This window comes from Candoia aspera, chromosome 1, assembly GCF_035149785.1.
Source record: "Candoia aspera isolate rCanAsp1 chromosome 1, rCanAsp1.hap2, whole genome shotgun sequence".
In the NCBI taxonomy this organism is placed as follows: Eukaryota; Metazoa; Chordata; class Lepidosauria; order Squamata; family Boidae; genus Candoia; species Candoia aspera.
In genome coordinates this window covers 24,573,997-24,587,645 of record NC_086153.1, presented here as the reverse complement: position 1 = coordinate 24,587,645, position 13,649 = coordinate 24,573,997, and the positions used below count along the sequence as shown (strand labels likewise).

The 13,649-nt window shown below is 40.7% G+C and overlaps 1 protein-coding gene across 6 annotated transcripts in view; it reads right to left on the bottom strand.

Annotated features, from left to right (window-relative positions):
• NCOA1 (nuclear receptor coactivator 1) overlaps positions 1–13,649 on the bottom strand; it is a 295,660-nt gene that overhangs the window by 55,302 nt on the left and 226,709 nt on the right. For all 6 annotated transcript variants that reach the window (XM_063300632.1, XM_063300594.1, XM_063300586.1 and 3 more), the window contains one exon: positions 8,693–8,787. In XM_063300632.1, the coding sequence (XP_063156702.1) occupies positions 8,693–8,787 (95 nt within the window). The remainder of the gene's footprint in view (positions 1–8,692; positions 8,788–13,649) is intronic.

Here is a 13,649-nt window from a genome sequence, read left to right as displayed (position 1 = left end):
TCCACTCCCTTCCACCCCATAAAATTAGCCCATGGCTTTCAGTTTCACTGAGTCACAGTTGTCTGTTGCTAAGCAACAAGAGGCTTCTGCATTACATGCTTCTGAGTGGTAAAGTGCAGCTCACAGGTTCCTGTCTGAATTAAAATTCCGTCCCCTTTAATTTTCAGCTATTTTAGCACACTAACAGTCCCATCGTAACAACCAAATGTGGTATGATTTTTAAAAGTATTTGGGAGAGGGAAAGGTACATGAATAAGTCAGACAAGACACAGCAGATAAAGAAAAGAAAATATATAAACAGCTGAAAATGGTATTGGATGTAATCAATCCTAGTTCAGTTAATGCGGCCCATCTGATAGTTAACCAGCATGAGACTGATCATAAATAGTCTATTTCCAGATATTAGGAATGGGACCTAATTTTGCTGTTAAAGCTTATGTAAAAATTCAGGGGACTTCCAGTGGGAATATGGCTGACTGAACAGCTTTGCCCACTAGGACAGTGAGCAGACTTGACAGTGTGGATTTGGAGGGGGGGGGGCACAGGCAGGCTTTACCTGATGCCCTAGAGCGTTTTCATGGACAGAAAATGCTCAGAATCATGCCATTTGTACTCCAGAACATCGCCTTATAGCCTGAGGACTGCAAACAGCGTTGCGTCAATGTGGTAGGAGGCGATGGGAGTCGGGGATGCCATCATTTTCCAGACCACGCTGCAGCCTAATGGGACACTAGGTCAAGCATTTCTCATTTCTAAATCACCCAATTTATATATTTTTTTAAGTTTTTGTACCCCAAGAGAAGCTTTCCACAGCAAGAAGAAATGTATCTCTTGGTGCTTATTGCTATTTCTGGATTAATCTTAAAACTTTTTTTTAATTGTTGGCTTACTTCCCATTTAAATTTTAAAGAGGACGGACAATAAATAATCATCTCCCCGTTACTATTTTTGTATTTAATTTGAAGGATTTAATATTCTCCTACATGTTGACTTTGCTGTTTTGAGTCTTCAATTTCTCCATACAGTTTGTTTGGGCGCCACAGCTGGTGGTTAGAATACTTTCTCTTTTGTCAGTATCACTCAATATCACTCAATAACTTTCGGAAGCCTTTCATTAACCCACTAGCTGCTATCTGTGCTAGCCAAGTATCCAGGGGGTGCCATAATCTACTGGCTGAAAGATGGGAGACCTTAAGGAAATTTTCTTAGGGCTTCGTTCTGGGTTTCGTTGTGATCTCAAAGAGACTTTCCATGATACCCTTCAAGTTATTCTAAAAGATACTCAGGATATTTTAGAAAATACCTGCTCTAAAATGTGTCAATTGCTTGGGGATGCTTTGGAGGGAGAGGAAGAGTTCTATCAAGAGCAAGATTTTTCTCCCAATAGTGAACTCTTTGAAGAAATGCCAGGTGATGAATACACTTTGGTGAGGAAGGAGTTACAGTCTGACTTGCAAGATACTGATGTTTTTTCTCTCTCTGAGGGATTGTTTTGGGAACAAAATGGTTTTGCTTTGTGGGAGGATTTATACTGAGGAGTTTGACTTTTTAAGGGGGGCAGTTGGGCTGTTTCATGTCTTTATGAAAAATGCCCTATGTGTAACATGGAGAGAAGTAAATGTTCTGGTTTAATTTGATGTGGGATAAAAAGAATATATATTTGGTCTGATATTAAGGCTTATATGACTTCATTTTTCTTTAATGATTTGACTGGATTTTTTTTTAAAGGTTTGTTTGATTTATAAGATTTATAAGACACCTACAAGGTAGAATAATAATTGGTTTTTAGGTTTAATAGGGTTAAGTGTTGTAGTATTAATTGTAAGAGTAGACAATTTATATGTTTTTATAATTTGATTTTTGTTAAAGTAGACAGAAATATATAGAATAGTGATAGGAAGGAAATAATTAATGTTTTGGGGGGGGAGGGAAATTGATTTATAGATTTATATATTATTTCTTTTTTTATAAGGGGAAGGAGCAATTGTATTAGTGATTTGTATATGTGCTAATGGAAGGATTTATAGAAATAATGTGAGCTGGGTTTGATACAGAGTAAGGGTTTGAATATGGAAATTGCTGTATATTCCTGTTGCTGAAATTCGGAAGTCACTTTACATAATCTCTAAAATTCTTTTTTCTTGTGTTTCGCACTCTTTATAGTTTTTCTTTCTTTTTTTTTGTAGTTTTTATCATTTCTTTCAAACTCAATAAAATTCTTATAAAAAAAAGCTTATGTAAAAACTCAAACACTCATGGGAGAAGTGATTGGTGAGCAGGGAACATGGATCACAAGAAATACCAAGGTGAAGAATCTTAGGGTTTTTCCAAGAGGCAGCTCCCCTCCCTTAATGGGACATTTTTCTCATACTTGTTAGCCTGTGGGTTTGTTGGTACATTGCATGTACCTCCTAGAAGGTGGGATGTGGACAACAGTGTGTTGGTCTGTAAGTTAGCCTTTAGATTAGCTCTCTTATCTTGCATAAAATTGTGTGAAAAAACCTAGGCTTTGGTTGTGCTTGATACATACCAGCTAAATGTGGTCCTTACTATTACCAGGAAATGCTGCATTAGTATAATGGTGACTGCTAATTTAGTCTACGCTTTCTCCATATTACTAAAAAGTGAAAGTCTCAGTGTGAAAATGTCAAATGACCAAAGCCATGATGGGCAGCAAAGGTCAATTAGCTAATCTAGTGATAACCTATTTATTTATTAATACCACCCACTTCAAACACCATGGCATATAGAATTTCGCAACTTGAAATATAAAAGTAATACATAGTAAAGAGTATGACAGAATGAAAGAAAAGAAAGAAAAATAGATACATTGTGTGTCTCCAAAATTAGGAGACTGTGGAAAGAATGTTAGTTCAGAAGGTGGCCTGATCTTGTGGAGCAGAGTTGATGAATACATGGAAAGAACGTAGCTTTACTTATGAATGAAAGGGCTGAAAAGTATGTCAGAAAGTATGCATTAATATCATCTAGGGTATTGTGGGTGTATATGAAAGCAGGAATTCATAGCTAGTGATAGTTACATGTATGCTCCAGCAAATGGGGAAAATGAAAGAAGCAGAGATGAGTTTTGTGGAAAACTGTGCAACATTCTGAATTAATGCAATATAGGAGAAGAATTATTCTACCAAGTGACATTAATGGATGAGTGAGAATGAGACCAGAAATATAGAAGAAGTTATCAGGACATTTTGAGATCAAGAATGATTGAGAATGGTGACTGGAGACAATCTGTTTAGAAAAAGGTATCTTTGTTTTGAATCCAAACATGGGTATACATGGGAAAGGGATGAATAAAAAAGCATGACTGATTTTATTGTTCATGATAAATGTTTAGGAGAATGAGTGAAGAACACAAGATTGATGAGAGGTGCTGAATGTGGGACAGAACAAGAGCAAAAGAAGAACTGCAGGAAGAAAAAGTAGAAGTCCTGTAAGAGTCTTTGTGGCTTTTTCTCTCAGAATGGTGCAAGAATGGTAGTAGTGGTAGCTTTGGAGACAGGCAGAAAGGAGTCCCCCAAGGAAGGATTGGCTGGCTGCTAGCTGGATGGCATGTGTTGGGCAACAGGCAGAGTCTGATGATTGGTTCCAGAACCGGAGAGGCTGCTTCAGAGCTCCTATGAGGAGTCATGGACAGTGTGGCAGCCTTACAAATACTGCTAATCAGTAGGTTCCGTGTGCCTTGAAGCAGGCAATGGCCCGCCCCTCCTCAAGAGATCATCATTGGACCTGGCAGTACCAGACAGCTTTTGCCCAGTCTCCAACTTTCCCCTTTTTGGGGAAGATTGTGGGGAAAGTAGTAGGCCTACAGCTTCAAAGGGCAATGGAGGAAGTGGATTATCTGGACCTGTTACAATCAGTTTTCAGGCTGGGATATAGTACCGAGATGTCACTAATCATGCTTCTGGATTATCTCTAGTGGCCCCTGGATGGGGGTGGTATATCCATCCTATCCCTCCTTTATCTTTCAGTGGCTTTGATATCATCATTCATGGTATCCTTCTGGGCCAGACGAGGGGGTTGGGAGTGAGAGGCATGGTTTTTCAGTAGCTCTCCTCCTTCCTCCAAGGCCAGCTCTGATGGGTGTTGTGGGGAGGGGAGAGGTCTAGCCCTGGGCCTCTGCTTGTGGGGTGCTGCAGGGCTCAACTCTCTCCCCGCTCTTACTTAACATCTACATGAAACAGCTGGATGAGGTCATCCACTGGCATGGAGTCACCAGCATAATGATACTGAGTTGTACATCTCTGCCCCAGGCCTTCCAAGTGATGCTGTGGAAATGCTCCCCAGGTTTATAGGCTGCACAGTTCTGGATGGGGAAGAACTGGCTTCAGCTCAACCCTCACAAGACTGAGTGGCTGTGGGTTTTAGATCCCCCTATATCTAGTGATTTGGCATCTTTACACTCCCCCAGTCAGAGTTGGTGTGCAATACAAGGAGTCCTCCTGGACTCATGGCTTCTGCTCAAAGAGCAGGTAGCAGCCATGTCTAGGAGAGTCTGAAGAAATACATCCTGTGTGCCAGTTGCACCCTGGTCATCACCTTTAAAGCCCTACATGGCATGAAGCCAGGTTAATCGTGGGACTGCCTATCCTCAACAGTTTCTGCCCATCCCACTAGATTTAGCAGGGTGGGCATGTTCCAGGCCCCCTCGGTGAAATAGTGTCACCTAGTCCGGTCTCAGAAGTGTGCCTCCTCTGTCATGATGCCTGCCTTATGGAACAGCCTCCCCCTGGAAATATGGATGGCCCTGACCCTGTTGACCTTCAGAAAGAGTGAAGACCTGGCTTTTCCCCTAGGGACTGAGGGTGGAATGTTGATGGAACCTGGCATGGGGTGGCTGATTTATAGATGTGAGTTTTATCAGGGCCTCAACACTGTTTTTCTTTTTTTAAATAATTGTATTCTGCTGCCCAGAATTTCTTCCAGAAGTTGGGCAGACATATACCTTCGTTAAATTAATAAATAGGTATGAGAAGATAGATCAATTTTCCACAAAATGAATGGAAACTGGACTTAAGAAAAGAAGATGTGCAGGCTGCTTGGGACAGGGGAAAAACAATTTTGTTTCAGAGAATCACAGAAGCGTGTAGAGCTATGCCAATGGGAATTATGGAAAAGGATGCTCGGTGAAGTGATGAAGTAAAACAGGCTATGGATAAAAAAATGCATATAATCAAATGGTTGCTACGAAGAATGAGGATGAGAAAAGGATATTGTATAATGTATATATACATAATAGTTACATGCAAAGAATGTACTCAAAGAGAGCAAAGAATAGTTGGGGTTTCAATGGGTTAGAGAAAATGCAGAGCAGTTTTGATGAGAAAAAAATGTTTTTGGAGTTGTGAAAAAGACTAGATGAGAAGCCTCTAGCAGAATAAATCAAATTTAAAATAAAAGTGATGAAATTATTTGGGATGTAACTGAAGTGACCAAAGGGTTGAAGGTATTTTTCAGAGATTTGTATGGAATGACAGTAATATATCATAGAGTGATTGAAATGAATGATATAAATGTGTGTATCCAAGAAAAAAAGGATGTAAAGGAAATAACAAATGCTGTGACAAGATTGAAAAATGATATAACTGAAGATGCTATACCTGAAGAAATGATAATATGTGGGTAAAGTTGGTTTATGGAGTGAATACGTAAATTAATGGGTGAAGACTATAGCTGTTCATGGAAGAAAGCCAAGATTATTGCCTTATGGAAAGGGGACAATGAATGCCAAAACAACATGGGGATTAATTTATTAAATGTGTGTAAGAAAGAGACAGGCAGAATTCTGGTTGAAAAAATATGATGAGTGACAATGAGAAACATTTGAGAATTAAACGTAGACTAGATTTTTGCTCTTTGGTCTGTCACTGAAAAACTTATGAATTACAAAAAGTATTTCACTTGGTGATTTAAAGAAAGCTTGCGATAAAATTAGTAGGGTAGAATTATTGAACATTTTGTGCTTAAGATTTGTTGCTGAATATCATGGAAGTAAAACATTCATAAGAATAAATGGGAATATTAATAGTTCAACACTGAGTGGAGGGTAAAATAAGGATGTTAGAAGTCCCTTTGGTTGTTTAAAATATTTATGGATAAATGATAAGGAATGCTTGTGGAGATTTTAGAGGTGTATTGTTTGGGGATGTACTTTTGTATGCAATCAATGCCATGTTGTTGGTTGAAAAAAATGAATCTTAGACAGATGGTATGATGCAAGAAGGAGCATGGATCTGAAAAGTAGCATATCAAAAACTGAAGTAGTTATGTTAGTCAGGAAAAATAAAGTAAACAATTGTAAATTACAGATAAATGAAAAAAATACTAGAGAAAATAAATGAATTTGTATGAAGAGGTTACTGAAGTTGGGAGAACAGATGGAGAAACTTTAAGACATGCAAATGCTGGTAGAAATGTAATAGGTAGGATGTGGCCTCCTGCAAAGAATGAATGTTTATAGAGAGAAGTGAAGATGGCAGTGTATAAGAATGTCTTCTGTCCAGTTTGTTATATGGAAATGAGAGTTGCATATGTCAGGAGAAACATAATTGGTTGCAATGAGAACTGGATACTAAATGAATGTGCACAGAATACAGAAGTATATAACCAATACAAAAGAAATATGTACATTAAGGTGGTTTGACCATAGACAGAGAATGAATGTGGATCAAAATTCCATTTGTGTTCATTGGGTTAAGTAGAACCATTAGCTTCTGTAGAGAGAATGAGCCCCTTTGGATGGTCCAATCAAAGCATTTGACAGATAACAGTAAACCAGATTTCTAGCAAGTTTTAGTTTACTACGAATAGGTTGCATACAGTCCATTTGTTCACTCTTGGGAGCTTCTTCCTTTACTATGATGCATGGACATATTTGAAGAGCTGTACTAAAAATAGTATAACCGGTACCAAACAAAGAATAATCAGGACCATAATTACACGAATTACTAGGTACTTTAATGTTTTTTCTTTGAAAAGTTCGAACTGAGTAGCACAAGTTGGTGCATGCACTTGTTTTTATAATACTTCCATTTCTAACCAATGCTTCCCAGAAATATATCTTGGATATATATTAGGTTAACTATCTAAAAATTTCTTGGTTACTCTTAGATTTTTTAAAAAATCTAACAGTTAAAACAACAGCAAAAACAACCTGGGATTCTGTCATGTTCGCCGTTTCAATGTCTTTGATACATCGTAACGTTTCGCATGTCATTAGCTGGATGCGTGTTTCATCTTTCACGGGAGGATGGGAGGGTTTATCTCTTGGCTCTGCTTTTGGAATGTGTTTGGGTTATCTGTTGTGTTCAAGGTTACTTTCCCAGGCTAGCAGTTCTGACGGTTGCCAGGACCTGGGACGGGCGGGGCTGCTGGCAGGGAGGCGGGGTACGTTTGCACCGAGGGTTTTAAGTTTGTATTTGGCGCGCTTTTGCTCATTCTCAGCTTTCTCTGTATTTGTCCTAAGTTCCCTAATAAATCAGATTTCATTTAGCAACCTCTTGTGAGTCTGAGTATTTGGGTTGGGCAATCATTACATAAAGCTGAGAATCTAAAGATCCAAACTCCGCTGGCCCCTTTCCAGGAGAAGGCAAGTTGTCTAACCCTGTGAGGGAGAGCGCCAGCGATGACCGAACCCGATATCATACTGATGGAAAATGGGGAGTCGAGTGAAGGGGAGTCGGACTCGACCATGATGCGCCCCGACCGACCTCCCCAACTGGGGGAGCTCTCAGTTATCCTAGAAGAGGCGAGCTCTGGGTCGGAGGGTGAAGCCGGAGGCATGAAAACCGCGCCGGAAACTACCGTAACCACCCCGGGTGAACTGGTCACCTGGGATGAAACCCGAGGGGATGTCTCGGTCGTGGGGGGTCCATCCTGGAGGCAGAGGTACCCACTGTCCCCTACAGTGATCCAGGTGCAGCCGAAGGAGGGCTCTCCCACTCCGGACCGTATCTGGGTATTAGAGTCGAAAATGGACTCATTAGAAATGATCCTGAAACAGATGAGTCTGGACCTGAGTTCGTTGAAAGAAACACGGGAAGGGTCAAGCCAACGGCATTCGACCCCTTCGTCCCATGGGCAGTCCCCGGAGCGGAGACGGACGGCACGTCCGCGGGAAGGGGAACAGGCTGTCCGAGTGGAATTAGCTTCGCCGCCCGTACGGTCGCCCCCAGCTCCTGAGCTGCGGCCAGCCAGGGAAGTGCAACCCACCGAGCCCCCGGTGGCGGGGCGCAGCCCGTCGGCGGGCGGGCTGAGAGACTTCCCTGTCAAGTTCGATGGGGATCCGACAAAACTCTCATTTTTCCTGACTAATGCTAAAGCATACATGGAGGAATGGGGGTCGCTTTTTCGATCGGAAAAAGCTAAGATCATCACCATTGCCACCAAACTGAAAGGGAGGGCGGCAGACTGGTATGTCCAGATGTGCCAGTCGGAAGCGCCTGAGCTGGAGAAATTCAACCTAGATGAAAGTACTATTTGGCATAACTGTATAATCCATTTCCCCAACATCTTTTTTTAACCTACTTAGTAATTGGTCCCAACACTGAAGTTCCGCAGTTTCTTGTGGAGATACCTACTTTCTACTTTCCAGCAAATTTTAAAGGAAAACTGTATTCAAAAAGTTGTTGCATTAGAAAGACTACATGGAGCAGCTGTTTTCTTAAGCACATACCTCAAGAAGAAGAGGCCCTAGGGATTCCTTTTCAATCACTCCTTGGCTGCTGGATGAGATATCAGATTTCTGGACATCATCATCAGCTGTTTTTTCTAGAATGTAGAAAAATACACTTTTTAGACAAAGAGAATTTACTTTCATTTTTGAGTACAACTTAGCTGTTCCAGAAAAAGTCTGTAGAGAAAGCATAACAAATGTTTAAATCATGTTTGCCAATAAGGTCAGAGACTAGAAATATGCTAAGAAAAAAGGGAAAAGAAACCAGAGGGACACAGTCTAGGACTGAGGGAAAAACAAGGGCATTCATTTAAAGTCAGAGACAGTTCTTATTTAGAAAGAGAAATGGAAGATCCCTTTTCTTTGAATTACTGAAGCAGGGTCAGTAATTAGGAAACTCATAAAAATTGGTCCACAAATAGGGAAAAGCAGGAGCCAGGAAGATCTTGGAACCATAGCTGGATTGAGGATGTTCTTACAAAGAGCCAACTGTTGAGCAGCATGAAAGTGAATCCAGCATTATTTCATTCCACTGATTTTGCTCATGCTGAGGATCTGATTGACCACTTAGTAGGAATGGAAACTAATCTCTTCCACAGCATTCCCAGCCTTTTGAGCTGCGCTGACTTAACATTCCCATTATTCAATAGCCATGTGGCAGAAGTTGATGGGAATTATAATCCAACCCATCTGGAAGGGTCTCTGATTGGATAATGTTCTTCTAAAGATAGCTTTCTCCTACACTATGTATTTTAGTTCAAACGCAAGAGCTCTCTGCAGGCAAATCACACACTGTAGCTACTTTCTTCTAGTGACATATGATCAACTAACTTTCACAGACAAATCTGGGGAAACTATGAAAAGTGAAAAGAATATAGACTTCATCTGTAATTATGACATAGAAGACCATCTGAATTGGGGACGGTTTTCAACGTTCTTCCAATTCTATGATTCTGAGATCATAAAAACAACTATCTTAACTCTTGCTTTATTTTCAGGAATTTTGTACAAGCTATGGAGTAGACATAGGAAATGCAATTGGGGTCCTAGTGCAATACTTCCCTCCACAAAACCTGTCCACGAGTCAGGAAAACAGCCTAAAATAATGTTGCTTACAGTGAACATCTCTGTTGTCATGCCAATTCCACTGAATCACTGTTCAGAAATATTGCCATCATTTTCTATCCCAATCCTTTAATTGGGATGTGGAATCCTTCTCCAAATTTAGCAAAACAGTTTCATATTGTACTTCTAGTTCTCTTATTCAAAATGATCAGCTGGTAGAATGAAACACTACTGCCTTCTCTAGTGTGTCTAAAAATTATTTCCAACCCACAGTTTCAAGAATGCAGTTCTTTGAATGCCATGGGCATTCAAAGAAGCTTATTTTATGAAGCAAAATTAAGATCAGAAAAGGCCAAAAACAATGTACCTCCATCCCCCAAACTAAATCTCTACCTTATTTATTGTAAGGTTTGATTCTGACTCTGAGGTTGAGGAAGTGGAAACCGAAACTTATGCTGAGCAAAACAAGGAACCCGTAACTCAGGGTGATTCAGCAGAGCGGGAAAGTTCTGAACAGCTGACTGGAGGAAAACAGGAGTCTGGTTTAAAATTGCCAATCAGCGCAAGGGGAAGGTGAGCTGAAAAGTGTGCCAAACAGAGAGAAGCCCGACTAGTTCCAGAAGGGGAAAGAACCGCATAAAAAGGAGCATAAAAAGGAGCCAGTGCATGGATCAGATCGCTGGAGACAAACATTCCACTGAGCTAACAGCTTCTTCTAGAGACAAGCCGGAATTGTCATCGGAGCCTTGCTCTGTAGCCGCTATGGAACGAGAGCCTTCCCAGCCTTCCGAATTCTGCGTGGCTGCCTCACATCAAAGTCCTGTCGCGTCTTGCCTTGCTGTCTTGCCCAGAAGTCCATCTGAGTCGAGCCTTACTGCATTGACCAGGAGCCCAGCCGAGTCGAGTCTTGCTGCCTTATCCAGGAGCCCAGCCGAGTCGAGTCTTGCCACCTTATCCAGGAGCCCAGCTGAGTCGAGTCTTGCTGCGCCGCCATGGAACCCAGTTGAGCCGAGCCTTGGTGCCTCCTTGTGATCCCTAGCCAAGTTTTGCCTTGCCGTCTTGCTGCCATCTCCAGTTGAGTCCTATCCAGTAGCCTTGCCGCCTTTGTTAGCCAAGTTCTGTGCCAGTGCCTGTCCATGAACTCCGAGTGCATCTGTTCCAGTTGCCTTGCCATCAGCTCTTGCCAAGCCCTGTCCTGTCGCCTGGCCACAGTTTTCAGCTGATCCTAGCAACGTGGTTTTGCCCAGCGCTCCACCATTGCCCACTTGGGTTTAAACTAATATTTAATAAAGGACATTGCTACTGTAAATAGTTTGCTTGTAAATAAAGATTCTAATTGAATTCTACTGGCTGACTGAGTCTAACCAAAACATTTATTTATTTTTATTTTATTTATTTTCTATCCCACCTTTATTATTTTTATAAATAACTCGAGGTGGCGAACATACCTAATACTCCTTCCTCCTCCCAGTTTCCCCACAACAACAACCCTGTGAGGTGAGTTGGGCTGATAGAGGGTGACTGGCCCAAAGTCACCCAGCCGGCTTTCATGCCTAAGGCAGGACTAGAACTCTCAGTTTCCTGGTTTCTAGCCCGTTGCCTTAATCACTGGACCAAACTGGCTCTCTAGATATACTTAATATATACTTCTTTACAGACGGTCAGGTTTTGGGACTGAACTGATAATTTAACAAGAAATTCAGGAGATTCCACAATATGAAGTAACTCTTGGAATTCTGGGCTGGAGATCTGGGAGGCATAGGAAGAATATTCTCTTATTTGTTTTCTGGGGCTGTAAGCAGCCAATGCTTTTTGGATAGATGGTGATGGTGGTGGTGGTGGTGAAACATTACATTAAATACATGTAGTCTCCAATAGGGTTATGGTAACTATCTAACTTTATAAACAAAAACACAAATCCAATGCACTTCCACAAAATGAAAAAAGGGGAAGGGAAAAGTAATTTTAAAGAAAGAGCAGCAAAAAGTTGCTTAAGCTTGACAGTAATTTTCATCTGATCCAACCTTCCAAGGGGATACAGCAGATGAAGGAATAAGTGTGTCAATAGTATTAACTCTCTATCTGCTGCTTTGCTTAAGCAGGGCAGGGCAAGATGCAAAATCCAGGAGTCAGCTATAAAAAGAGAGGAGCAGAAACTGATGGCACAAGCAGAAACCTGGAGATGAACTGAATTAGGCCAGCATCGAGAGGGAGAATTGCAGAAACATGCTTGTGCCTGGAGTTTTTTTTTCCTGGACATTTTGAAAAAAAACTTTTTTTGAAGTTATTTATACAAAGTAAACAAGTTCTTCAGTTATATTTTGAGGCAGCCAGAAATGTATACTGGTGTCTCTATTAAAAATCATTTCAGATCAGAAAGATAGAATAAGAAGAGTAGTCTGCCTGCTTGTATATGAGTTTTGCAATAAATTAAAACTACAGAACCCTCCACTCTATCCTTAATATTTTCTTTTGCTAATCTTGGGATCCAAAATTTAGCCAAGCTTCTACATTCCCAAGCTGCAGCTTTTCCACAATGCAAATAATAACCCAGAGGAGATCCTGATTAAGGAGTAAGCATTTCCCAACCTTCTCTTCTAAAAGACTTCCCTCATTTCACACAGACTAACCCACAAACTATTCAACCTCATTTTATTCAGCTCTAGCATGTTGCATGAATCAAGCTGTACATGAGGTGAATTTTCCAAGCAGTGAACTTTCATGAAAATTAGAAGTTTGTTATGTGTCATTATATGCAAAAAAAAAAAAAAATAGGGAACCATCACAGTATAATATTACTGCACCTTGTCATGAAACACTAGGACCATGCCTCAAAAAATTTGGTGCAGATTATTCTTTGAATTAGACAATAATCATCCAAAGAAATGTTTCAGTATCAAATTCTCCCTTCTCTCTTTCCATAAACTGCATCTAACTCCCTTGGCTCAAACGAATTTGCATATTTAGCATCTGTGCATAATTGGGGGAGGGATAGGAAGCACACAGAAAGGTTGTAGATAGCAATCTATGCTGTTGAAGGCAGGCAGCAGAAATTCAGGCCATTATGCATGATGAAGTCAGGATTAACAAGAGGGCAGAAACCAGGAAAGCAGTTCATTAAGTAAAACAAAGACGTAATACTAGTAAAAGGTCAGAAGTCAGGCAAGCAGTCTATAAAGTTGAGAGTCAGCAGATTGGAAAAAGAACAAGCAGTCATGCAAAGATGTTGCTTCAGCACTGATCCATAGCAAATGGAGCTTTTAAATAGACCAGCTAGAAATACATCCACACCCAGTCTAGAAAACTCTAACTACTTAGAGAGCCTACATTTCTAACCACAAGCATTGTTTCTTGTTCTGAGTGCTGGGTAGTCATTAACTTCAATTCACTTAACATCAGAAAACTACTACAAAGAACCACAAAGGGAGCAAAGCAATGTCCTCTCCCTCAAGCATGGCTACTGCTGGGTGAGAGGCCCTGATTCCTTGTCCTTTAATCAATGTCCAATGGTTCCAATGATTTTCCCCCTATATTCCATGGTGAGAATGTGATTTTCAGTGAAGACTACAGCTCATACAGCTATGCTTAACCATCCTGTTTCTACATGCTACTATCACCCAAAAACAAAACAAAACACCATAGAAAACAGCTTTCATTGGTACCAACAGAAGATTTCTAAACTAATCACCACATGGGCAAAAGAATTTCCAGGGAATACAGGTGATTTCCCCCGAAATATTTGTGGCAATTATGTTTTTAGAAGTGCTTCCAAGGGACCACTGAAAGTTTTTCCTTACATTTAATTGTATGTGAGAGGGAGGATCTTCAAGGGAGTTTCTAATTGGAAAGGGAATTACCCTTGCCCTCCCTACATGTTGTAACAATCCAGACA